This window comes from Caretta caretta, chromosome 13, assembly GCF_965140235.1.
Source record: "Caretta caretta isolate rCarCar2 chromosome 13, rCarCar1.hap1, whole genome shotgun sequence".
In the NCBI taxonomy this organism is placed as follows: domain Eukaryota; kingdom Metazoa; phylum Chordata; order Testudines; family Cheloniidae; genus Caretta; species Caretta caretta.
Genome location: NC_134218.1, coordinates 26,751,867 through 26,776,995, shown reverse-complemented (window position 1 = coordinate 26,776,995; position 25,129 = coordinate 26,751,867). Strand labels below are relative to the sequence as shown.

At 41.3% G+C, this 25,129-nt stretch overlaps 1 protein-coding gene across 5 annotated transcripts in view; it reads left to right on the top strand.

The window, feature by feature from the left end:
- Nucleotides 1-25,129, top strand: part of ITCH (itchy E3 ubiquitin protein ligase) — a 124,190-nt gene that overhangs the window by 18,118 nt on the left and 80,943 nt on the right. For all 5 annotated transcript variants that reach the window (XM_075118840.1, XM_048819708.2, XM_075118837.1 and 2 more), the window contains one exon: nt 10,871-10,961. In XM_075118840.1, coding sequence (XP_074974941.1) covers nt 10,892-10,961 — 70 coding nt within the window. In that variant the 5' untranslated portion in view covers nt 10,871-10,891. The remainder of the gene's footprint in view (nt 1-10,870; nt 10,962-25,129) is intronic.

The window sequence follows — 25,129 nt, the reverse complement described above, 5'->3', positions numbered from 1 at the left end:
GTCCAGAAGAAAAGAGCTGGGCAGTACAAGGCGCACATTTCTGGGGACAAGTCTGGGACAGGGAATTTGCTGGTGTCACTCTGCAATATAATTCAGGAGCAGCTGGTTAGACCACTCATATCTCAGCTGGAAGTAATGTACATGCTAGAGGCTGTGTGAGAGTAGTGGTTCTCATGGCAAAGTAGTGCAAAAAGCACCCCAGGAGAAATTGAGGGTACACAGCTGTTCAGCAGTCCAGATTGTACTCTAGGGAATGTCACAATACAATTTTTGTTTTCAGAAATGGCTTTAATTATTTTGTGCAGTGCTTTTGGGGGGCTCTACTTCGGTAGGCTTCAAGAAGCCAGCTGTCTTAATGCTATACATGAAAATTGTACCTTTTTTCTGTACGTATATATGTAAAAATCTAATCAGAACTGGTTTCAGAGTAGCAGCTGTGTTAGTCTAATCAGAACGATCACCCTTTTAACTCTTTCATTCGTTTGCTGTTATTTTCAAGGTACAGAAAATAAATTATAGGCTCCAAATTAGTTTCTTATCTCAGAGTGTGTGTGTAATAAGTGATGCGCTGCCCCTTCCTTCCTCCCCTAATTTATCCAGTTTCTGTCTCCCCATGAGCAGTTCACTGCTGGGTGATAGTATTATGCTACCAAGAGGATATTGTCTAGTCATCATTTTCCCCTTATTTCTCTTCTGTTCCTTTCTTTCCTCTTTTTTCCTCTTTTAATTTTATATGCTGCAGTTCTAATGGTTAAAATGCCTTACTTTTAAATTTTTACTCAGACCAAATCATGCATATCTATAGAAGATGTAATTCATGTCATGTGACCTTGTACTAACTGCATGCAAGCTACAGAATTAGTTTTCTGTGCATAGAAATGTAAATTAATGAATATTACATAAGCTGTTGAATTCAGGAAACTTGTAGTCATCATAATGCAGTTTGGAGTTCAACAAGGCTCTTATAAGGGTATCTTTCTCCAGGCATATAGAGTTGGTTGACCAGTTTTACTAATCTGTATAATCTGTAGAGAGAACATGTCTGATCACTAGGAATTTAGATCAAAAGTTGCAAGTTGGGCCAATTCTGAGTATCTGGTTACAATGTCACTGAAGTATTTTCTCTGTATGTTTCGTAAAGAAGGGCATTCTTTTCCCCCTTTTGGTAATCAGGACATGCATTCCCCCCCCCCCTTTTCCTTATCTAACCCATCAGCTTGTGCTGGGTTCAGAAAGGTTTTCCTGTTCTCACATCCTTCTCTTCAGGTGAGTGTGAGTGTGGAAATTCAGAAAAGCAAAGAAACTCTTGATGACAATCTTGCCAGGAATTGACACTTTTTAGGAAAAGTTGTGGAGAAGGTGAGTATGGACCCGCAGTCTTCACTGGAGTCCATAAACTTCCTTGATCTTTATCAGTGTAGTTTTACATCTGGGTATTACACAGACAATACTGCTGCTTTTGGATGATCTATTGCTAGTGATGGATGCCAGAAAGGTGTCAGGCTGATGATTTGATTTGTTGCATGTATTGCTTGCTTACTTGCTGGTGGAAGAAATGGGAACAGAGGTTCAGCAGGTGTATAAAGAACCAGACTGTCATCAGTCTCATCCACCACATACAGTTGGGGCAACTGGCTTAAAGGAAAAGTTGCTGTGGTGTGTAACGTGACATTACACATTGGAAAGGTGGGCGGGGGGGAAGCCAGGCCTGTAGGTAGGCTGATCAAGGTGAAGGGACTGCCACCTGTCTCAAAACAATAGGGTGGTTTTGTGTGTGTGTCTCAAAATCTCTATCTCTATATATCTGTATATGTGAGAGAGAGGTAGAAACGCTGCTACTCTTGAAGTAGGAACCTCTTTTCAATACACATTCTTAAGAGTTTTTAAGATCTATTTTAAAACATCAGATGTTTCTTCCATAGGCAGTATACAGTTCGGGAAAATATGGGAGGAGTTGGGCAGGTTTTCACCATTTTCTTCTGCTTTATACTCTTTCCTTTTCTCCATGTTACAGCCACTGTCATCCTGAATGTCAGTGCCTTTTTATTCGAGCACAGGAGAGCAACTCAAAACTTTCCTCTTTTTCTCACTGGTACTTTATTATGGCTCTGAAATTACCAGTGTTGTCTTTGAAGCTGCACCTGACTGATTATACCAGAAGAGTAACTTACACGTTGACTCAGTAAGCAGAGTTAAACTATGATACTGCTTTTCTGTATTGGTTTAAAAAAATTCAAGTATTTGAGACATGTTTTGGTTTCTTTAATAATCATATTATTTAATAATTTAATATTTAACAATTTAATAATAAGCTGAGTTGTACCTGAATCTAGACACTGTAATAGCTGGTTTTATTTGTGCCTATTTCTGAAATGTGATGTTTTCTTCTAAATTACCTGATATAAATAAGTCTTAATTTTAAATTCAGGGGCCAACTGTTGTGTAATAAAACACCAATTATCTTACTTCTGATGCCTCTAATAATGTTTTAAAATTCCTTTTGGCTTGAAAGTGTTCTGGCTTCATCTCAGATGAGCATTATTTTTGAAAAGTTTGAAAAATTTAGAACACTGTTGTTGAATTACAGGGCTGTCTCCTTTCTTCCTTGCACTCAAATCACACTAAGCTCTTTTTAACCACTTACACTGACCTCTTTTTGGGTACTCGTAACTTAAGCATCTGGATTTTAGGTTTTAACTTGTAGTCCTTGAGTACTAGGGCACAGGCTACTTTGAACAAAATAGATCTGTTTAGAAATTAAAACTGATTAACTGGCTGACTGTTGTGGCAGTGTATTGGTTAAGTGAAGTACATATGAAGGCGTGGGTGGGGAAACTGGACAGGCTGCATTTTGCTGTAAAAGCCCTCCTTGATCCTTTCACTGACCCCAGTTACAACCTGATGCAGAAACTCTCCTGAATCCTATTTCTTTCCAAGCATTTTTTTAACTCTTTTTTTACACTAAAAGATTGTAAAAGGCACTCAACTACTATGGGAATTGATAGGTAGAAGACGTAATGTCAAATCTGTTTTGTTTTTCTTAGTATTCTGGTAGTGCCAATAATGTGCTAGATCAGGGATGTACATTTTATTTACAGTCCCTTATGGACTTCCCCTTCTGTTCTTTATGATGTAGGCTACCTCCTGTTTTTGTTATTGTATTGTGTTTTAACATCTGGAAACACAGAATAGAACCAGAATCATATGGCTTACCAGCTCTCCCGGGACTTCAGTTTGTTAACCTCTGTGCTAAACACTTTCTATACACAAGGTAGACAAACTCTGTTGGATAGCTTTTATCTTTTCAGAAATACTTCAAATCAATGGTGTCATACAAATCTCAAGGAGACGGGGAAAGACATAAATGAGACTTTTTAAGGCAGTCCAACCTATCAACCTAAAGTTGGGGTTACATACAATATTGAAACTATTGATACATGGGGCTTGAAAAATTTCCACGATACCTCAGCCTACTCGGCAAGGTGTAATGAACATGTGCCACCACTCTCCGAAGACGAGCATACTTGATTTCCATTGGCACGTTTTCACTCCCACTCAACAAATCAGTTCTTTCACTCCCCCCAAAATATTAATTTTTTCTTTCTCTCCAAAATAAATCCATTCTGTCCCCAGTCAGTCTTTCCCCCTTCCAAATTAATTCTGCCCCTAGATAAAATGAGTTAATGCTGTGCCCAGAGTAAATCCACACTGCTCTCTCCACCACTCCAAAATAGCCTTTTGCAGGGCCTTTCACCTGCTTGTGCCCTTGGCTTTCCAGCTCCACTTTCCACCTGGACTCTCTGCTTCTCACTTCCCACTTTTTCCTCTTAAATGAGAAGTGGCTCAGAAGCTGCTCTTCTCATTTCCTGCCAACTATGTGAAAAGAGGAGTAGCTAAGAAGTCACTCTTCTCCCTGCCTCCTTCCCCTCCTGAAAAAGAGCTAGTGGTGGCTGCTCTGCTGTGTTCCCTCTTGGCCCTCTCTCTTCCTGTCAAATTAGAATCAGTACTTGAGATGATCTGGTCCCTGCCTCCTTGCTCCTCTCCAGAGAAGGAGCCAGTGGTTCAAGGCCAAAAGTTCAACTCGCCCTGCCTGAGTTGGTTTTTCAAGCCCCGATAGCAGTTCTGTTATGGAACTTTCATCTTCAAGCACTTCAAACATCAATCCTCCCAATTCCTATTGCTCAAGTAAGTATTGGCTCCATTTTACAGATGGGGGAAAAGTTAAGCAATAAGGTCAAATGACTTGCCCAAGGCCACCGAAGGAGCCAAGTTCAGAGCTGGAATTAAAACAACTCTTGATTGTGTGTGTGTGTGTGTGGACCAAGTTCCTTACCCCTTTGAAGTTATGGCATTTTGCACACCAGATTGAAGAGGGGTGATATGATAGATTGTATTTGATATGCACAGGATCACATGGAATTTATGGAGCATAATTAGCCACAATTTGCCTTTTTGTCCAGATATTGCATACATCTGTTACGATGCTGCTGCTTTGTGCACCTGAGTTTCATTGACCACCATTTTGCTTGTCCTGCCCTCTTCTGTTCTTCTGTCTTTTCCCTATGCTAGAGAGTTTAATGAATTCCCTGTGTCTGCTCCAGCATTCTGCCCTCAAAAGGCAGCAATTTGATAAGAGAAGGGGGAGTCTTTTCAGACTGAACAGCAGCAAGGACAGGAGAGTAGCAATATCAAGCAATCACTCGCCTGCCTAAAATTTCTGTAGTAGGAGTTCTTCCTTGCATTTTATCGTTTGGTTTGGTTTAGAGGCGGCATGAGGTCCCACTTTACACTGCTCTACACAAGTGAGGCTAAGGAGTTCTGCAGATGGGGAGACTGGCCATTTAAAGGAGTGAAGCAGCAGGGCCAGCTAGCAACAGAGATGCTCCAATACTTGTGCCAAAGACAGGCGTACAGGAGTTATATAGAGTTTTTGAGTCTCACTGGATCTGCTAGCCTCTTGTTCTGTTGCTCCCCAGCTTTGCATGACAGAACTCTGTCTTCAAATAACCACCCTGCTTCAAATAACTCCCATCCTACGTACTTGAATAAGTGCGAACTTCTGAAGGTGAACTGTTCACTTAATGTAGTTTTATCTTCTAAAGTTAATCTTGAATAATGCATCTACTGCCATTACTTTCTTTTCACAAACCTCTTACCTAGAGTCTAACTATTCCTGAGAATGTGTGTGAATTTGAAGGATAAAATTCACAAAGGATAAAAAATGAAAGCTGTCTGTGAATTCCGGAAGTTCCAGAAAATGTTAGGCTGCATAACATTAAAGATTGTCAAATGGTTTAAAATCATTTAGCATTCCTTCAGAATTCAGTGCGTCCTATCTGCCTCTAAATTAGGGAGCACTGCAGAATAGTTTATCTAAATTCCACATACTACAAGGGGCGTGGGTCATGAAGGTGAACTTCCTGGAGAAAATCCTTAACTGTGAGAGGTCAAAAGCAACCATTGATATTACCCAGTCAAGCACTGAATTATTAATTCTGCTGGATGTCTAAAAGCACTGATTCCCTGGTTGTCCTAATGTATCCTTCTCTATGCCAAACAAGACTTCGTGCAATATTCTTCATTTTCAGTTTTTAAGAAATATATTTGATTACTCAGCTGACTTACAATGAAAAGTTTCCTAAATGGTTACCTTTTATATCATAGAGTCATATAACAGTGTTTCAAAGCAAACTGGTTTCTGCTTCTAGCTATCACAGACCCTGGAAAATGTTAATATTTTTATAAAAAATAAATACAAAAATGGAGTCATTATTAGTTGCATAATAGCAAACATGAGGGCCTAGTCACATTCAGTTTACTCAGGGAATTGTTAGTTATAGATATAAGATGTTTTTCTCTTTTATTACAATATTAACAATTAGCATATTTTAAATATTCTAAGCTTTGGTAATTAAGCATTGGAGACAGCAAGAAGACACCCCAGATACTCTGGAATGCCTAATTGTGATAGTAAAATAGCTCTATGCAATCATTACAAAATAAATATATATTTTAAAGGAAATTCAGTTCTTCTTAAAACATTAATCTAAATATAATTCTTCCCTACTTAAGTCTTCTTCCTTGTGTATATTTAGTCATTAGTGGTTCACAGTCATGCTGGAAGGGCATAATGAGTGGGGTCCCACAGGGATCAGTTTTGGATCCGGTTCTGTTCAGTATCTTCTTCAATGATTTAGATAATATCATACAGAGTACACTTATAAAGTCTGCAGACAATACCAACCTGGGAAGGGGTTGCAAGTGCTTTGGAGAATAGGATTAAATTTCAAAATGATCTGGAGAAATGATCTGAAGTAAATAGGATGAAATTCAATAAGGACAAATGGAGTACTTTGCATTTAGGAAGGAACAATCAGTTGCACACATAAAAAATGGGAAATGACTGCCTAGGAAGGAGTACTGTGGAAAGGGATCTGGGGGTCATAGTGGACCACAAGCTAAATATGAGTCAACAGTGTAATGCTGTTGCAAAAAAAGCAAACATCATTCTGGGATGTATTATCAGGAGTGTTGTAAGTAAGACATGAGAAGTAATTTTTCCTCTCTGATTAGGCCTCAGCTGGAGTATTATGTCCAGTTCTGTGCGCCATATTTCAGAAAGGGTGTGGACAAACTGGAGAGAGTCCAGAGAAGAGCAACAAAAATTATTAAAGGTCTAGAAAACATGACCTATGAGGGAAGATTGAAAAAATTGGGTTTGTTTAGTCTGGAAAATGAAAACTGTTATGTCCCCTCTCAGTCTTCTAAGTATGTAAAAGGTTGTTACAAGAAGGAGGAAGAAAAATTGTTCTTAACCTCTGAGGATAGTACAAGAAGCAATGGGCTTAAATTGCAGCAAGGGAGGTTTATGTTGGATGTTAGGAAAAACTTTGTGACTGTCAGGTGGTTAAGCACTGGAATAAAGTGCCCCAGGGAGGTTGTGAAATCTTCTCCATTGGAGATTTTGAAGAGCAGGTTAGACAAACACCTGTCAGGAATAGTCTATATAATTAGTCCTGCCATGAGTGCAGTGGACTGGACTAGATGATCTCTCGAGGTCCCTTCCAGTTCTATGATTATCTGCTGACGTTAGTGGTAGGAAGTTCTTGCTACTGTTAACCCATAAAAGAGCCATGACCTCTAGGGATGAGTAATCTGGATTCTGTCCATTGTGCATCAACAGGATTGTTTATGGAGTTAATTCAGTTACACCTGTGCAACCCAATCTTCACTATTGATGATGATGATGCCCAAGATGGAAAAGTCCGGAAACGATGGAAAGACTTGCAGGGTGTTTTTTATTTTGAAAGCCTGTTTTTGTAAAATTGAGAATGTATGTTTGTTTGTTTTGTTTTGATACAGAAAACATTGATACAATAACATAGAGTTCTATGATGCCAGCTAGGAAGTGAACTACATTCTCTTATTCCTTTAGCATCCATCAACAAAATAGTAAGGACTTGTCTACATGAGAAAATTGTACTAATTTTAACTTAAGATGTGATTTTTAAAGCCCATAGCTCAACCAGTGCAAAAGCTTGTATGGAAACTCTTACTTCAGATGAGACCAGGGTTATTTCAATTTAGGTTAAGTCAGGTGAGAACTGAGTTAAGCTGTTCCAAAAAAGTGCTATACAACCTTTTGTACCTGTTCAACTATACATTGATTTAAAAACAGTTTCAGTTAAACTATTGCAACTTGTGTGTAGACTAGGCCTAATTTCTGGTCAGTTCCACTTGGGCACCCCCCGCAGACTGTGGGGCTGCATGGTTATCGGTGTGGTTGTGTAGTCTTTATTACTGGTGGTGACGTGAGATGGAAAAGAACTGAAGTTGAGTTTGCAAGGCTGACAGTCATCTGATTATTCTTTAATGTATTGGTACGGTAATCATTCAGACAATAAACATATAACCTTCCTATGCTGCTGTTAGTCATTTTCCAGAATAGCTCATGCTTTAATTGGTAAGTGTTCTTATACCAGTTAAAATAGTTAAAAAATGTCGTTTAAAAAAATTAAAATACTTCCCTCTATGACTAATTAATTCTTAATATAGAGGCTTCACACATTGATTGAGGCCACTCAACTGGCACATTAAGTTGATAAGGACATTTTTCATGGGTTCAAGGATCTACCTTAACAGAACGGCTTGCAGAATCCTGCCAAGAGATGCAGGTACAGACCCTTATCTCTGTGCAGGTGTCAGGATCTGTAGTGCACCTGTTTGTAGGACCAGGGCTGACATTTTTTATCTATTTTTGGCAAGCAATTGAAGCTTTTGCAAAAGTTTCTGTTACCTGTTCATCACTGAAAACATGGTTACAGTAGAAATGAAAATATTACAAGGCATAATTCACCTACCTGTCTCAAATCTAATTTTTTAAATGATGTTATGTTGGATTTTTTTTTTCCTTTAGGTTAGGGAAATGATCCAAAGACTTAAATTATACAGCTAAGTTGTTGTTTAGCACAAAATGGGTGGGAATTTTTAATGAATATATTTAATTTGTATTAAACCAGAGGTGTTATGTGCTTAAAAATAAGTCTAACTATTGCCACCAGCTGGGATATTCTTTCTTCCTCAAAGGTTGTTCATTAACAGTTTTGGATTTTTATTTAAGCATTTCATTAGGTTGATTATTATAATTTTTCTAATTCAGTAATGATACTTGATTTGTGTCGTGTTACCCACATGCAACAACAGACCAATGGCTTTTATGAAATTTTAGAAAACATCCAACAAAAGTATCTCAGGTTTCAGATTTGATTGACAGAGCCACCGAAAACTGAGATTTCACTGAAGTTTGGAGAACTACCCAATATACAACAGACTCTGGTCTATCATTTTTAATAATGATTAATGGAATTATAGTCACCTGAAACTCATCAGTAAGCAAGTTGCTTGTAAAAGTTTTAGGTGTTGATCCTGAAAATACTTACACATGTGAATAAATTCCATTTAATTAAATAGGACTGCTCACTACAGTACTTATTCAACCATGCACCGTATTCTCGGTGAAAATGAGGTCACATATTTTCAGGTCTTTTAATACTGAGTATTTTGCAAGCATCTAAATTAAAATTTCCCATGAGAGAGATTTTAGGATTAAATTTTTATGCTTTATGTACTTACTGTCTGTGAATTCAAACATCAGGTAATTATCACATTTAGTAGAGATGCATTATGTGCATGGAAAATAGCAGCTTCACTCTTTAGTGCAAATACCTCCAAGCTGTCTGGTATGTCTGCTTTGGTCTAGACTTTTTGGTCTGCTGCTTTCTTAAAGTATAAAAGATCCTTAAGTTTTTAATTTTGCTAGACTTAAATCGTTGTTCTGATATGAATGGAGCTGCTCTATAAATGTCGATTAAATGTCTTATCCGTTTTAATCAGCCTTCTTTTAAAATATTTACATTGAAAGAACACTCACACTGTACAAGATTATTAGAAAGGTTTGATTCATAACTAGTAAAAACAAATATTAATGGCAGGATATAGTACTGTGACATATAGCGTTGTTGTAGCCGTGTCAATGCCAGGATATTAGAAAATATGGACCAACAGAAGTTAGTCCAATAAAAGATATTACCTCACCCACCTTGCCTCTCTGATACTGTAACAGTCAATAGTACATTAATATTTCTGCTTTGCCATACTTTTCACTTCACACTGTAACCTACAAGCAAGGAAGTTCATGTTGTTTTTATATATTTAGTCTCCTTATCCATATTCTACACTGCACAATACATAATCTAAAATGTTTATTGAATAGACATGTTCATGTGTAATTGAGCCTGCTTGGAGTGTCCTGAAAGTGAACAAACCTGGAACCTTTTGCACTAAGTGCATAAGCATCCACTGCTAAAGGTTTACATCTCTTCGCTGGAAGCTGTGGTAGACTCATTAACATTGTGTATGGCCTAGCCAGTAGAGAAGGGACAGATACCTACTTACCTCCTTGTCCCTTCAGATTGAACAGTGCGCTTTAAAATCTGTGGGAGACTAGCATAACCGGACATTTCCTTCACATCTTCCACTTTTTATTAAATAAGCACCACACATTTATCACTTAGATCTCTTGGCATATCAGAGCCACTGATCTGATGCATTGTTTTTTTCAGGACAGGTACTTTGCCTTTGAATCAGTGGTGTAAGGAGACTCTCTCTCCACTCCAGTGTGCCCTGGGAGTAGACAGAGGAGAGCCCAAAGGTTGAAAGAGCGAGGGAAAACTGTGTTGGAGTTGTGATCTAAATAAAGGGCATCTCCACAGCATGAGAGGAAACTGCTTTGTTTGCTCTTTGAATAGTGCTTTGTAGAGCCAGGAGCCACAGCTGTAGATTGGACCCGATTTAGTACAAACAAAATATTTGTCTTCCACTGAATTTTTATTTGTAAGTTACATTACATTTACAAGATAAATAGCAAGAATAATCTTCTTTTGGGAGTGCAGAGGAAGGGGAGGAGCAGCCATTCTGCCTCTTAATGCTCTTAAAGTGTTTGCCACTGAACTTGACTGTTCAGGATTTCTGGCATCAAGAGGGTGGAGATATCCATACATTAGATGGGTGGCAACCCTTCTGAGGATTAGGAGAACCTTCTTTTTGGGAGTGGGGAAGTAGAGAGGGATGACCACACGAAACAGGAATGATGACAGCCAGGTGTGATGGTGTAGCCCTGGGTACTATGTGACGAGCTAATAAATAGAGTTGATCTTATACCCAGGCAAAATGGAAACATAGTTTCCATCGCAAGGAAAGCAAATGTCTTGTGTTTATCCTCAATATATTGTATATGTATGCCAAAAAATAGAGAATTTGATTTCAGACTCTACTATTGAGTTTTTAATGTCTTCTTTGCTTCCTCATTCAGAGTCAAGGCCCAGCTCATATTATGGCTGGCAGTGGGCCAAGATCAGGAACTGTCAGTGGATTTGCCATGAAATCACAGCTTCAGATTACTGGTAAGTCTTTTAAAAGATTAAATGTTTTCTCCCGGTTCCTGCGGGGGGGAGGTGGATAACAAACAAAAAGGTTGTGTACATAGTTAAGTAATAAGATGCTACTGGCGGTATGTTGTGCTTTGGATGTGAAGAGGACAAGACATTCAACTTTGTTCTGCAATGAAACCAGCAGTGCTGCTGTAATTCCCTGACAGAAATGCCATCTTATTATTTACATCTTTTTGTTAGATGTATCTTTTTCTTCCTAAAGTCTGGTTGATAACATGATAAAAACTAGATGGGAAACTTCTTTATTTTTCTCATATTCCTCCATACACTTATATTTAAAGGGAAATTGTCAGGTTAAGAATTGTATGCATAAAACATTTTCCTTACTGATAACACTTTAAAAATTGAAAAATGATTAAATCTTAATATTTTTATTGCCTTTTATAATATACTCTGAACATTTCAGGTTGAGTAAATTTAAACTGCTCTCTTTCTAATCATGTTCTCTTGTTGATTCTCATGCAGTAGTATGTTATAGCTGTTGGGCTGCAAGTACTATAGGGGAATATTTAAATACAAGGTTTCACATTTAAATTTGGGAATAATACTCTGTTTAAGTACTTGTGAGGCAGGTTGGTTAAAGAGCTCACACAGTGGATTTGTATTTCTCGCTCTCATACACAATGCCTCCCCAGCAGTGCGGCAATTGATAACTTGCCAATTCAGCTTCATTGCTCTAGTGCGTCTGACAATATTAGTGAAATGTCATAAGATCTTTTGCATACTCATGGATGCAGAAGACCTTGCCAGTGGAATTGGTGTGGATTCTCTGCAGAGTAGAGTGAGATGTAGAACCTTTTCTTTGAGTGTGCACCTCTGTGTGTGCCTGCGAGGCGCTCTGTACATGTTCAATGGGGATTTGGAACAGAGATTGTGGTGAATCGACCACTGCACACATTCACTGGCAGTCCTCCCATAGAGATGCTACAGGCCCAGAGGTTACTCCAGCCATGAAACTGGAGGAGTATCCATGGAGCAGCAGCTGCACCTCTGTAACCTATGGAGGAGGATTCCTCTCCACCACCACCCACCTTTTCCCAGAGAGATACAATCCAACTGCTTCATATGGGGTTATGTGCAGAAACTACACAGACTTGAGTTTGGGGAGGATGGAAGGAATAGATTGAAAAAGGCGCACAGAAATAACAAGAAGAGTGACAAAAGAAGGGATAACAGCAGCCAGAGGCAATGCATGTTAGATTGGGACTAATTTTGCCCCCTTACTGAGTGAACCAACAGGAACTGGAAGGAGCACTTCGCCCTCTGCAAGCTGACTTGAAAAAGCAATGATGACAAACTTCAGAGAGCGCTACATTCCCTCTTCCATCTGGCTAAGGAGATCACTGTAAGACCATGGCAAACGTTTTTTGGAAGGGAGTAAAATGTTATGGCAAAAAAATTGAGCATCCACTCTCCACCCAGAAAGGACGGCAGGTTAATTTAAAAAAAAAAAAAGATGAAGACTGTAGTGAGGGATGAGACAAACTGGGATATTTTACATACAAAAAAAGTTATCAGAACGTTAAGGTTTTGAAGTCAAATACTCAAAAGTTAGGAAATGCCAGAAATAATTTTTTTCCAATGCAACCTTAATTCAGACCTCTTCTGAATATGCTTTGTGATAAACTTAAATTGCATGATTGCATGCTATTTTTCCCTCACATTCCACATCCTCTGCTCATTCTCAGATCACACTCCTTCCTGAGACTGTTGTATGAAGACCCCTGCTTCATCTGTTGCAGAAGTTGGAAGATGTGTTCTGAATGAGGCAGGGGACTGCAGGAAGAGGAACGGATGGTCTCATGGTTAAGGCAGTTGAACGCCAACCAGAAGAACTGTAATTTATCCTTTCCTCTTCTGCAAAGCTCCTATTTGGTATTGGCAAGTCACGTAAGCCAATTTTTTTGTAGGTGGCCACTGTGTTCCTCATTGTCTGGATACCCAACTTGGTTTACAAAAGTATTTGGTTTACCAGATGTGGTCACCCCATATCTTGGTTTACCAGAAATGGTTGCCACATCTCAAAAAAGATATATTGGAATTGGGAAAGGTTCAGAAAAGGGCAACAAAAATCGTTAGGGGTATGAAAGGGCTTCTGTATGAGGAGAGATTAGTAAGACTGGCACTTTTTAGCTTGGAAAAGAGACCACTATGGGGAGATATGATTTGAAGTCTATAAAATCATGACTGGTGTAGAGAAAGTAGATAAGGAAGTGTTTACTACTTCTCATAACACAAGAACTAGGGGCCACCAAGTGAAATTAATAGGCAGCAGGTTTAAAACAAATAAAAGGAAGTATTTTTTCACATAACGTACAGTCAACCTGTGGAACTCCTTGCCAGAGGAAGTTGTGAAGGCCAAGACCATAACAGGGTTCAAAAAAGAACTAGATAAATTCATGGAGGAAATCAATAGCTATTAGGTAGGGTGAGTAGGAACGGTGTCCCTAGCCTGTTTGCCAGAAGCTAGGAATGAGCGAGAGGGGATGGATCACTTGATGATTACCTGTTCTGTTCATTCCCTCTGGGGCACCTGGCACTGGCCACTGTTGGAAGATAGGATACTAGGCTAGATGGACCTTTGGTCTGACCCAGTAGAGACATTCTTATGTTCTTCTTACGTCTATGGCTATAGAAGCCCTCTACACCAACATTCCACACAAAGATGGACTACAAGCCGTCAGGAACAGTATCCCCGATAATGTCACGGCAGACCTGGTGGCTGAACTTTGTGACTTTGTTCTCACCCATAACTATTTTACATTTGGGGACAACGTATACCTTCAAATCAGCAGCACTGCTATGGGTACCCGCATGGCCCCACAGTATGCCAACATTTTTATGGCTGACTTAGAACAACGCTTCCTCAGCTCTCATCCCCTAATGCCCCTACTCGACTTGCACTACATTGACGACATCTTCCTCATCTGGACCCATGGAAAAGAAGCCCTTGAGGAATTCTACCATGATTTCAACAATTTCCATCCCACCATCAACCTCAGCCTGGACCAGTCCACACAAGAGATCCACTTCCTGGACACTAAGGTGCTAATAAGCGATGGTCACATAACCACCACCCTATACCGGAAACCTACTGACTGCTGTATTTACCTACATGCCTCCAGCTTTCATCTAGACCATACCACACAATCCATTGTCTACAGCCAAGTTCCACGATACAACCGCATTTGCTCCAACCCCTCAGACAGAGACAAACACCTACAAGATCTCTATCAAGCATTCTTACAACTACAATACCCACCTGCTGAAGTGAAGAAACAGATTGACAGAGCCAGAAGAGTACCCAGAAGTCACCTACTACAGGACAGGCCCAACAAAGAAAATAACAGAACGCCACTAGCCATCACCTTCAGCCCCCAACTAAAACCTCTCCAGCGCATCATCAAGGATCTACAACCTATCCTGAAGGACGACCCATCACTCTCTCAGATCTTGGGAGACAGGCCAGTCCTTGCTTACAGACAGCCCCCCAACCTGAAGCAAATACTCACCAGCAACCACACAACAGAACCACTAACCTAGGAACCTATCCTTGCAACAAAGCCCGTTGCCAACTGTGCCCACATTTCTATTCAGGGGACACCATCATAGGGCCTAATCACATCAGCCACACTATCAGAGGCTCGTTCACCTGCACATCTATCAATGTGATATATACCATCATGTGCCAGCAATGCCCCTCTGCCATGTACATTGGTCAAACTGGACAGTCTCTACGTAAAAGAATAAATGGACACAAATCAGACGTCAAGAACTATAACATTCAAAAACCAGTCGGAGAACACTTCAGTCTCTCTGGTCACTCGATTACAGACGTAAAAGTCACAATATTACAACAAAAAAACTTCAAAAATAAACTCCTACGAGAGACTGCTGAATTGGAATTAATTTGCAAACTGGACACCATTAAATTAGGCTTGAGTAAAGACTGGGAGTGGATGTGTCATTACACAAAGTAAAACTATTTCTCCATGTTTATTTTTCCCCCCTTACTATTCCTCACACGTTCTTGTCAACTGCTGGAAATGGCCCATCTTGATTATCACTACAAAAGGTTTTTTTTCTCTCCTGCTAGTAATAGCTCACCTTAAGTGATCACTCTTGTTACAGTGTGTATGGTAACACCCATTGTTTCATGTTCTCTATGTATATAAAATCGTCCTACTGTATTTTCCACCGCATGCATCCGATGAAGTGGGCTATAGCCCATGAAAGCTTATGCTCAAATAAATTTGTTAGTCTCTAAGGTGCCACAAGTACTTCTGTTCTTTTTGCGGATACAGACTAACACAGCTGCTCCTCTGAAACCTGTCATTATGTTCTTATGTATTCAGCACTCACAAAAGAGGCTGAGGTCAGTGGGCACTGTGCTCTGAACTTAAAGTGCTATAAGATGCTAATTACTCTGAAAAATCAGGCGCCAGGCATCTACAATTGCGCATACAAAATTCATGGACACTTTTGATAATTTTAGCTGATAATTTTAGGAACTGAGACACAGCTATCAGTTGAGGATAATACCATCATCCTCTACCACATGGGGGTGTTGTAAAGATAAGTTTATTAATTCTTGTGAAATACTAAGATGTTACTGTGATGTGTGCCATGAAAACCCATGATGAAATTCATAATTCTGTTTTCAGTGCAACGTTTGAATGTAATGTTGTAAATAAGGCTGCGGAAAAAATAGCATGTGATCGTGTCATTAAAGACTGTATGCATACAATCCAATTAAGAGCTGAATTAAGTGGGAGGGAAGTGTGTGCAGTGGAGTGCTTTTTTATGGATTTTTTTTATAGTAAACATTTCGCGATGTGTAACTAGATATCTTTTAGAGAAGGCAAGGTCAAAGAAATGCACCTGGCACTTAGAGCAGAATGTGGTGAGGTTTGTTATGGCCCTTAGTTCCTGTGCGGGAGTTCACTCCATGTTCTTGGACCAGCCCCAGAAAGCTCTGTCTTCTGAACAGGCGAGCCTTACCCTTACCCTCATTGTAGAATGTCTTGTTGTGCTGGAGGAGTGAAATTGTTGACAGCTGTCTTCATGCAGAGAACTTCTGTGATCTTTTGGATACTCTGGGCTATTGAGAGAAGATAAGGACTGAGACCTCGAACTCGATTTGATATCCTGAGGGAAACTAGTGTAGAGAGCAGAGGACAGGTTTGTTAGGTTTGTGGTCGCTTGTGTTGCTGAGATGTGTTGCAGTGTTCTGTATTGGGAGTTTCTTAAGTGCTGAAGATCAGGCTCAGCCTTATTGTATTGCTGTATTCCAGCCAAGAAGTGACAATGATCTGAGATCAGGCTGAGGTCAAACTATCATTTGCCAGGATGGGATGCCTCTCGCTAATCAGATATGATAGAAAGCATTACTCATGAATGCTGCTATATGAAAGTTTTGTATCAGGGAGGAATCCAAGAGCATTCCTAACAGGTGGATTGAATTGACTAATTGTGGGCGTGTACTTTCAACCAAAGGAGACTGCACTGTAGCTGCAAACTCTTCAAAATGCTTTCCTCTGCCACCCAGTACCACTTCTCCAATTGTTAGGTTCAGCGTTAATCAGCTGTTCTTCATCAACAAGCTGACCTCATCCAAGAATTCGGCCATCTTGTAGTATAGTCGTATGTAGTTCAGGATAGGTAGAGCTGTGTGTCATTGCATATTGATGACTGCCTGTAGCTGTTGAATGGGACCAGAGAGAGAATTGATCCTTGTGTAGGACTCCATAGTAGAGGGGTCTGCTAGTGAAGAGGCAGTTTCCCATTATTACTCATTGGGTGTATCCCTCCATGAGGGATTTGACCCATTTTAGCATATTACCTTGTATGGTTGAGAATGTCAAATGCTGCTGAGAGGCTCAGGAGAATGAGAACAAATATCTGCCTTCTAGCCACTGACATCAGGAGATCATCCATCAAGTGCCACTAAAGCAGTTTCAGTTCCTTGTCCAGGCCTGAATCCAGATTGTTAGGTCGAGGATATTGGCTTCAATTAGATGATCTTGAAGTTGGCCTTTGATTACCTTCTCAATGAGCTTGCTCAGGAATGGAATATTTGACACTGGGCAATAGTTGGCTATAATTGATGTATCCAGGTAGGTTTCTTCATTTTGCTTCCATGCCTCAAGGAAGAAGGAAAGATTTCTTCTCTGAATCAGTGCTCTAGTTGTGCCAGAATGCCTCAGAACACTATTCCAGCACCTTTTTAGGAGCTGGAATTGTGTTCCAATTAGGGCTGTTGATTAATTGCAGAAAACGCACGCGATAACTCAAAAAAATTAATCATTATTTAAAAAATTAATCACGATTAATCAGTTTTAATTGTACTGTTAAACAATAGAATACCAATTAAAATTTATTAAGTATTTTGGATGGTTTTCTACATTTTCAAATATATTGATTTCAATTACAACCCAGTATACAAAGTAGACAATGCTCACTTTATTTTTTATTACAAATATTTGCACTGTAAAAATGGCAAACAAAAGAAATAGTATTTTTCAATTCACCTCATACAAGTACTGTAGTGTAATCTCTTCATCGTGAAAGTGCAACTTACAAATGTAGTTGTTGTTGTTACATAACTGCACTCAAAACCAAAACAATGTAAAACTTTAGAGCCTACAAGTCCACTCAGTCCTACTTCTTGTTCAGGCAATCGCTAAGACAAACAAGTTTGTTTACATTTGCAGGACATAATGCTGCCCGCTTCTTGTTTACAATATCGCCTGAAAGTGAGAACAGGCGTTCGCATGGCACTGTTGTAGCTAGCATTACAAGGTCTTTACATGCCAGGTATGGTAAACATTCATATGCCCCTTCATGCTTTAGCCACCATTCCAGAGGACATGCTGATGATGCTCATTAAAAAAAAAATTACATTAATTTAATTTGTGACTAAACTCCTTGGGGGAGAATTGTATGTCTCCTAGTCTGTTTTACCCACATTCTGCATATATTTCATGTTATAGCAATCTCAAATGATGAGCTAGCACATGTTGTTCGTTTTAAGAACACTTTCACTGCAGATTTGACAAAACGCAAAGAAGGTACCAATGTGAGATTTCTAAAGATAGCTACATCAGTTTACCCAAGGTTTAAGAATCCGAAGTGCCTTCCAAAATCTGAGCGGGACGAGGTGTAGAGCATTCTTTCACAAGTCTTAAAGGAGCAACACTCTGATGCAGAAACTATAGAACCCAACCACCAAAAAAGAGAATCAACCTTCTGCTGGTGGCATCTGATTGACTCAGATAATGAAAATGAACATGCATCAGTCCGCAATGCTTTGGATGGTTATCGAGCAGAACCAGTTATCAGCATGTACGCCTGTCCTCTGGAATGGTGGTTGAAGCATGAAGGGACATATGAATCTTTAATGCATTTGGCGCATAAATGTCTAGCGAAGCCAGCTATGGCAGTACCATGCAAATGCCTGTTCTTGCTTTCAGGTGGTGTTGTAAACAAGAAGCGGGCAGCATTATGTCCTGCAGATGTAAACAGACTTGTTCGTCTGAGTAATTGGCTGAACAAAAAGGAGGACTGAGTGGACTTGTAGGCTCTAAAGTTTTACATTGTTTTATTTTTGAATGCAGTTAGTTTTTGTATGTAATTCTACGTTTGTAAGTTCAGCTTTAATGATCGAGATTGAACTACTGTACTAGTATTAGGTGAATTGAAAAATACTATTTCTTTTGTTTTTTACAGTGAAAACATTTGTAATAAAAATAAATAAAAGTGAGCACTGCACACTTTGTGTATTCTGTGTTGTAATTAAAATCAATATATTTGAAAATGTAGAAAACATCCAAAACTATTTAAATAAATGGAATCCTATTATTGTTTAACAGTGCTATTTAATTTTTTTAATCGCTTGACAGCCCTAGTTCCAATATTTCTGCGGGTCTTAGGCCAGGTATTTCCTTTCTCTCCCCAGCTGCAGAGCATCATCAGAGCTGGCAGGTGTCTGTGCCAGGCTCATGTGGCAGTGGGTCAGCATGGAGGGAGCCAGGAATGCTATAGCTGGGACCAAGTTATGGGGGCTGGAAGCCCAGGGCAGAGCTAGAGCCAGGCTATGTCAGGAGCAGGGTAGTGGGGCTGCCTGGACAGCGGAGCCACCCATGGGGAGCAGGAGCCAGGGACAGGATGGGTTCTGTGCGGAGTCACCTCCTTTTCCCCTGGGCCTCTCCCAGCTCATCTGCTGCCCCTGCCTTTCTCCCAGCTCCCCTGTGCTCCTTCCCGGGTCCTCCCACTGCCCTGTGTTCCAGCACTTCTTTTTTAGGATGCCAGCACTGTCCTGAATGAGGTATTGGCTATTTTGCTTATGAGTGACACCAGTTGCTCATGACTCTTTCACAAGCCATAAAGAGCATGCATCAGATTCAGAGGTCTTGGGTTCAGACTCTTTTTAGGGTATACAGAACTTCTTCATGAGTGAATATATTGAACTCTGAGAATGTAGGCTTGGTGGAAGCAGGTGGGGCAAATCCAGGTTGTATTGAAAGCATTCCTGAATGTGCATAGTCTTTTCAGCAAAACAGGATGATAGTTCTTCCCAGCACTTGGTGCTCAGTTCCAGTACAGACTGTAGACAGTCAGGGTTGATGAAGTAATTTACTTTGGGGCAGGATTACCAGTGGAGGCTGAAAGAAAGATTCTCTTGGCCTGTAGTACAACCTCTGGATAGGCTTAGAGGAATTAATTGTTTCATCCAGTTGTATCAGCTTTTATTTTCTGCCACCGATTGTTGAGTTTCCATCCCTCTCTCTTCATGTGGCACAGGGTGTTGGAAAACTGAGATCACCTGTGGGGCCAAAAGGCAGGAAGGGGCCATCTAGGGACCACGTATTGATGGTCGAGGTTAACATACAATGATGATGATTCACCAGATCCTTGACTCCTTGTCCTGTGAGTGAAGTGCTGTTGTCTTTTAGCATGCTTTTAGAATTTGGTGGAGAGCATGTGTCTTTGTGGTTGAATCAGGATCCTTGGTCTGTCTTGTTAACTGGGAGTTGGAAGAACTCTGACTACTGTGTTAATGAGGTGAAGGCCTGTCCAAGACTGACTGGTTTATGGTGTCCTTGATATTGATTTATTTTAACTCATTTTTGAATGCTTGACTTTGCAACCTTTTAATGTACATCTGACAGTTCTTGTATGTAATTTCCTAACTTTAAAAAACAAACGCGCACGCACACACGCCCCATGAGTCATCAGTGGGACTGGAATCTTTTAGAGCAACAGAATAGACCTCTGTCACTTGAGCTAACTATCTTGTAGCTGTTATAGAAAGCTGTTATCTTCTAAGTGGATCAGCCACGAGAGGAGGATGAAATGCACACTTTGTCCGTGGGTTTCATAACTATTTGATAGAAGGCAAAGGAACGTTGAGACTCAAAAATCCTGAGTTAAGTTTCAGGCTCTAAAGGGAAATGTGCTCTCGAAACCCTCCTACCTCTTTGTTCTCCTCTCCCCTAAGCCTGCCCTCACTTCCAGCCCCTGGCCTCTGCTCCTGTCCCTGTCCCCCGCCTTTGGATCCTCACATATATGCATTAGTCAGGCAGCTTTCTCATTCTCCTCACTTCTGGGCACCAGCAGGGGGAGCTTTGAGAGCAAAGGAGAGATAATCTACCTGCCCTTAGTTCTGATGGCCAGTGCCATCTAGACCCCTGGTAGCTTGGAGGGGCAAGTGCATGGAAGTCCTGCTCAGCCTCTGCAGCCCTAGGATGGCACATGCTCAGTGACTCTGGAGTGCACACATGCTCATCCCCACAGTCAGTAGGTAGGAGCTATGTTGGTTTGAGATACGATCACTGCATATGGAATCTTTGGATAATTTAGCTACCAAACAAGCTTCTACTGAGCATGTGGGAACTGCTCTTTTCAGGACTTACAACTTGGCCAATTTGGGTGGATTTTCACAGGGACAAGGAAAGCATATCCCTGACAACAGTGTGACCCTTCTGTCAAATTCCGAGTCCATGCTCCAAAGCGTGGTAGAGCAGTGGTAGAGCTCAATCAACAGTTGTCAGATATTTAACATGAACAAAACACATTTTCTCTTATCTTTGTGCTTAGAAACAGCAGAACCATGGTTCAGCCTAACAACTATTGTCCCCACATGAAATCAGATGACTGGTTTGCTGACTTTGACCTTCAGGATGCTTATTTCCACATAATAATTTTCCCGAGCCACAGAATGTCTCTCCAGTTTGTTGTAGTGGATCGGCACTATCAGTAAAATGTGCATCCTTTTTTTGTCTGTTTTCCACTCCCAGGGTTTTTACCAAATACATGATTGTGATGACGGCTTACTCAGGAAGAGGGGAATTCATCTTCCCATATCTGGATGACTGGTTACTGAGGGACAAGTCCAGAGAAGAAGTCCTCTCTCATGTTCAGTTCATGTTACGCTTACCGAGTCACCTAGGTCTTATCCCAAATAGTGGGAAGTCAGCACTGGTTCCAACTCAAAAAATCAAGTTCATTGGTACCCTGCTAGATGCTACAAGTTCAAAAGTGTTTTTGCTGACAGACCAGTTCCACATGATTTGCCAGCTATGCCTAACTGTAGTCTCAACCCTCAACTACAGCCCAAGTATGCCTGAGGTTGTTAGGCCATATGGTTGCATGCACACACATAGTCCAATGTGCCAGATTGCACCTTCGTCCTCTTCAACTGTGGCTGAAGTGGGTGTGTCATCCTAGCTATCATCCATTGGACAAACTGATCCAACTTCATGCGTCAATTCTGGGCTCCTTTTGGTGGACAGCTCAGGGCAATTTGTCCCAGGGTATTCCCTTAACTCAGTTCCCACTGACCAGGACTGTTGTCACTGATGTCTCTTTAATAGGTTGGGGAGCACATATGGGGTTGCTGAAAGTTCAAGGCCTGTGATCATAACAGGAAGCTTCTCTGCATATCAGTGTCCTGGAGATTCATGCCATCTACAGTGCCTTTCAGGGCTTTTGAGGTCACATCAGGGACTCGGTGGTGCACAAACTTACCGACAATACCACTATGATGTATTATATGAACAAATAGGGGAGCACACTGCAACATGCTGTGTCAGAGGTGATAGGGCTCTGGGATTTTTGCATCGGGGAAAACGCCCTGTGGCAGATTATTTACCTGGGTTCCAGAATCACCTCGTATGTCACCTCAGTAAAAACTTGTCCCTGAATCACAAGTGGTCTCTGAAGTCCCACGTCTTGCAGTCCATCTTTACAGTTTGGCGCATCCTAAAGATTGATCTCTTCATCTCAAGAGACATCAAAAAATGCATCTGTTTTGCTCTTGAGGGGATCTCAGTCTGGGCTCCCTGATGGATGCTTTTCACCGGAGCTGGGAAATGGCACTCCGTATGCTCTTCCTCCAGTTCCAATCATCCCGCAATCATTCTCAAGATGAAATTGGATTGTCCCAAGTTGATTCCCATTGCTCCAGTGTGGCTGAGACAGTGTTAACAAGGAGTCCAGTGGCACCTTAAAGACTGACAGTTTTATTTGGTCAAAGTCTTTAAGGTGCCACCAGACTCCTCATTGTTTTTGTGGATACAGACTAACACGGCTACTCCTCTGATACTTGAGACAATGTTGGTTCTTTGACCTCTTCACATTATCAGTTCAGCCTCCCATATCTCTTCCTCTTCACCCCAACCTCCTGACTCCACATCAGTCAGATTTTGCATCCAGCGTTCAGCTCCCTGCATCTCACAGCATAGATGCTGCATGGTTAGATGAGATGGAGGAATGATATTTGGAGGTGGTCCGGCAAATCTTGCTTAGTAGTAGGAAGCCCTGCGCTAAAGTGGTCTATTTGGCCAAGTGGAAGTGGTTGTCAGTGTGATTTGTTAGCTTGGTGAGTTCAACCAAAGATGGCTTGTATCCAGGATGTCTTGGATTACCTGAGACACCTCCAGTCTTCTGGTCTTGCATTTAGTTCATCGACTGTGCACCTGGAAGTGACTTTGGAATTTGATTCACCCGTCCATGGGAAGTCAGTGTGTTCGAATTGCAGGGTGGTGACGGTCTTGAAAGGGAAATGCTTGTCTCCACCTGTTGATTAAATAACTGGTTCCTTTGTGGGACCTTAATACTGCTTTAGCAGTTTTTATGGGACCTCTGTTCGAGTCTCTGGCAACTTCTTCTTTCTCCCTTCTGTGTCAGAAAACTGTTTCCCTTGTAGCAATAGCATCTGCAAGGAGAGAGAGAGAATTGCTGGCAGAGCCTCTTTTACGCTCAGTTTTCCAGAGACAAAGTAACCCTGCAGCCGCACCCTACGTTTTTATCTAAAGTGGTTTCTCGGTTTCACTTGAATAGAGTTATTTATCTACCAGGGTTCTTTCCTAAGATGCATTCAACCCCAGATGAGTAGCGTTGTCACACATTGGCTGTCAGGTGATGCTTGGCTTTCTACCTGAATAGAATCTTTCTGCTGTTCTTCTCGTCCATTTGCTTCATATGTGGACCGAATGAAGGGGCAAGTAGCCTCTTCACAGACAACCTCCAGGTGCATAACTTCCTATATCATGACAGCTTACGAAGTATCTCAGACTGTGCCTCCTCAAGGGTGTGAGCTCATTCCACAAAGGCCCAGGCAACATCGATGCCATTTCTAAGGGCTAGTAGTCTACACTGGAAGTGCTAGAGTTGTGCTGCTGAAACGCGTCTGGTGAGGCTGACGGGAGAGAGCTCCACCTCTGCGAGAGGTGGTAGCTCTGGAGGCGAGAAAAGCTCTCCTGCTGACGTAGCGCTGTCCAAGCCAGCACTTAAGGCAGTGTAACTTATGTCATTTAGGGGCATTGATTATTCACACCCCTGAGCAACGCAAGTTATAACAAAGTAAGAGCTAGTGTATACCAAGCCTTAGTGACGTTCCTATACTGGACATTTGTAGGGCTGCCACTTGGTCCTGCGCACCTAGGTTTACAAACCATTTTGCCACTACTGCTGCATCCAGATCAGATGCAAACTTTGGGAAGGCAATCCTGTAGTCCTTTTTTAAATAGACTCCAAGCCCCACTTCCTGTGAGTACTGATTGAGTCACCTGCATGGAATACATGGCTGCATCTACTCAGAGGTGAAAAACAGTTCCATACTTGTTTTGTAATGGTTATTCTTCAAGATGTGACATAGACATGTTATTTCACAACCCATCCTCCATCCTGTCTGCATCAGAGACTGTACTCTTGAAATTCAGTGTGAAAGAACTGATGGGGTTGTAGTAGGAAGAGAGCCTAGGGTAGCACACAGAGGGAACACATGCAGCCAAACATCCGACTACACGGGGTTGGAGTGGCGCGATCCTTACAAAACCAGGGTAGGAGCTAGGGCCACAGGGTGTAATGCGCACCCCTACTGGTGCTGCCAGGCAAAGTTCTCCAGCTTTGGTGTGCTGGGTGCGCCCACTCCTACTTGGAATACACATCTGCATTTGTTACAACCGGAACATGGACAGTCTGACTTAGTGGTCACAGTGGGAGTCTGGCTGGGTCAGATACCAGGAGATCAGAGTCCGAAACAGGCCAGAGGGCAAACCAAGAGTCAGTTGTCAGGAGGCAGGCAGGGTCAGGTTACCAGGAGATCAGAAGCAGAAAACAAACTTGAGAGCAGAACCACAGATTGATAACCAGAGTTAGGCCAAGTCAGGATATCAGGAAGTCAAGCCAGGGGACCAGGAGCAGGAAGGAGAAGGATCACAGTCCAGAGCAAGGTGGATTCCAGTTGCATGGACAGCTTCCTGTTCCGGGTTTGAATAGGAACTGTGGACCAATCAGGACTCCCAGCTTTGGGCCAGTCAGCTTCCAGGATTGAGATCCTCAATCTGAGTTCAGCTCCTATTTTGCCAGCAGTTAGCACATTTCTGTGTGGCAGGTTGGAAGCTACTGGCTCCGAAGAGCCCTGCGGGCCAGGGTTCAAGACCCACGGTCCCTGATAGCATCACATCTTGAACAACAATTACAGTACAAGTAAGTAACTGTTTTTTATCTGAATGCCATGGGGTGACATTAATTTCTTTTGAATAATCAAGGGTAAATATGGGTTGCTGCTGCCAGGATGCTACACAGCTACTAAATGTTGCAGAGTTTAAACACTT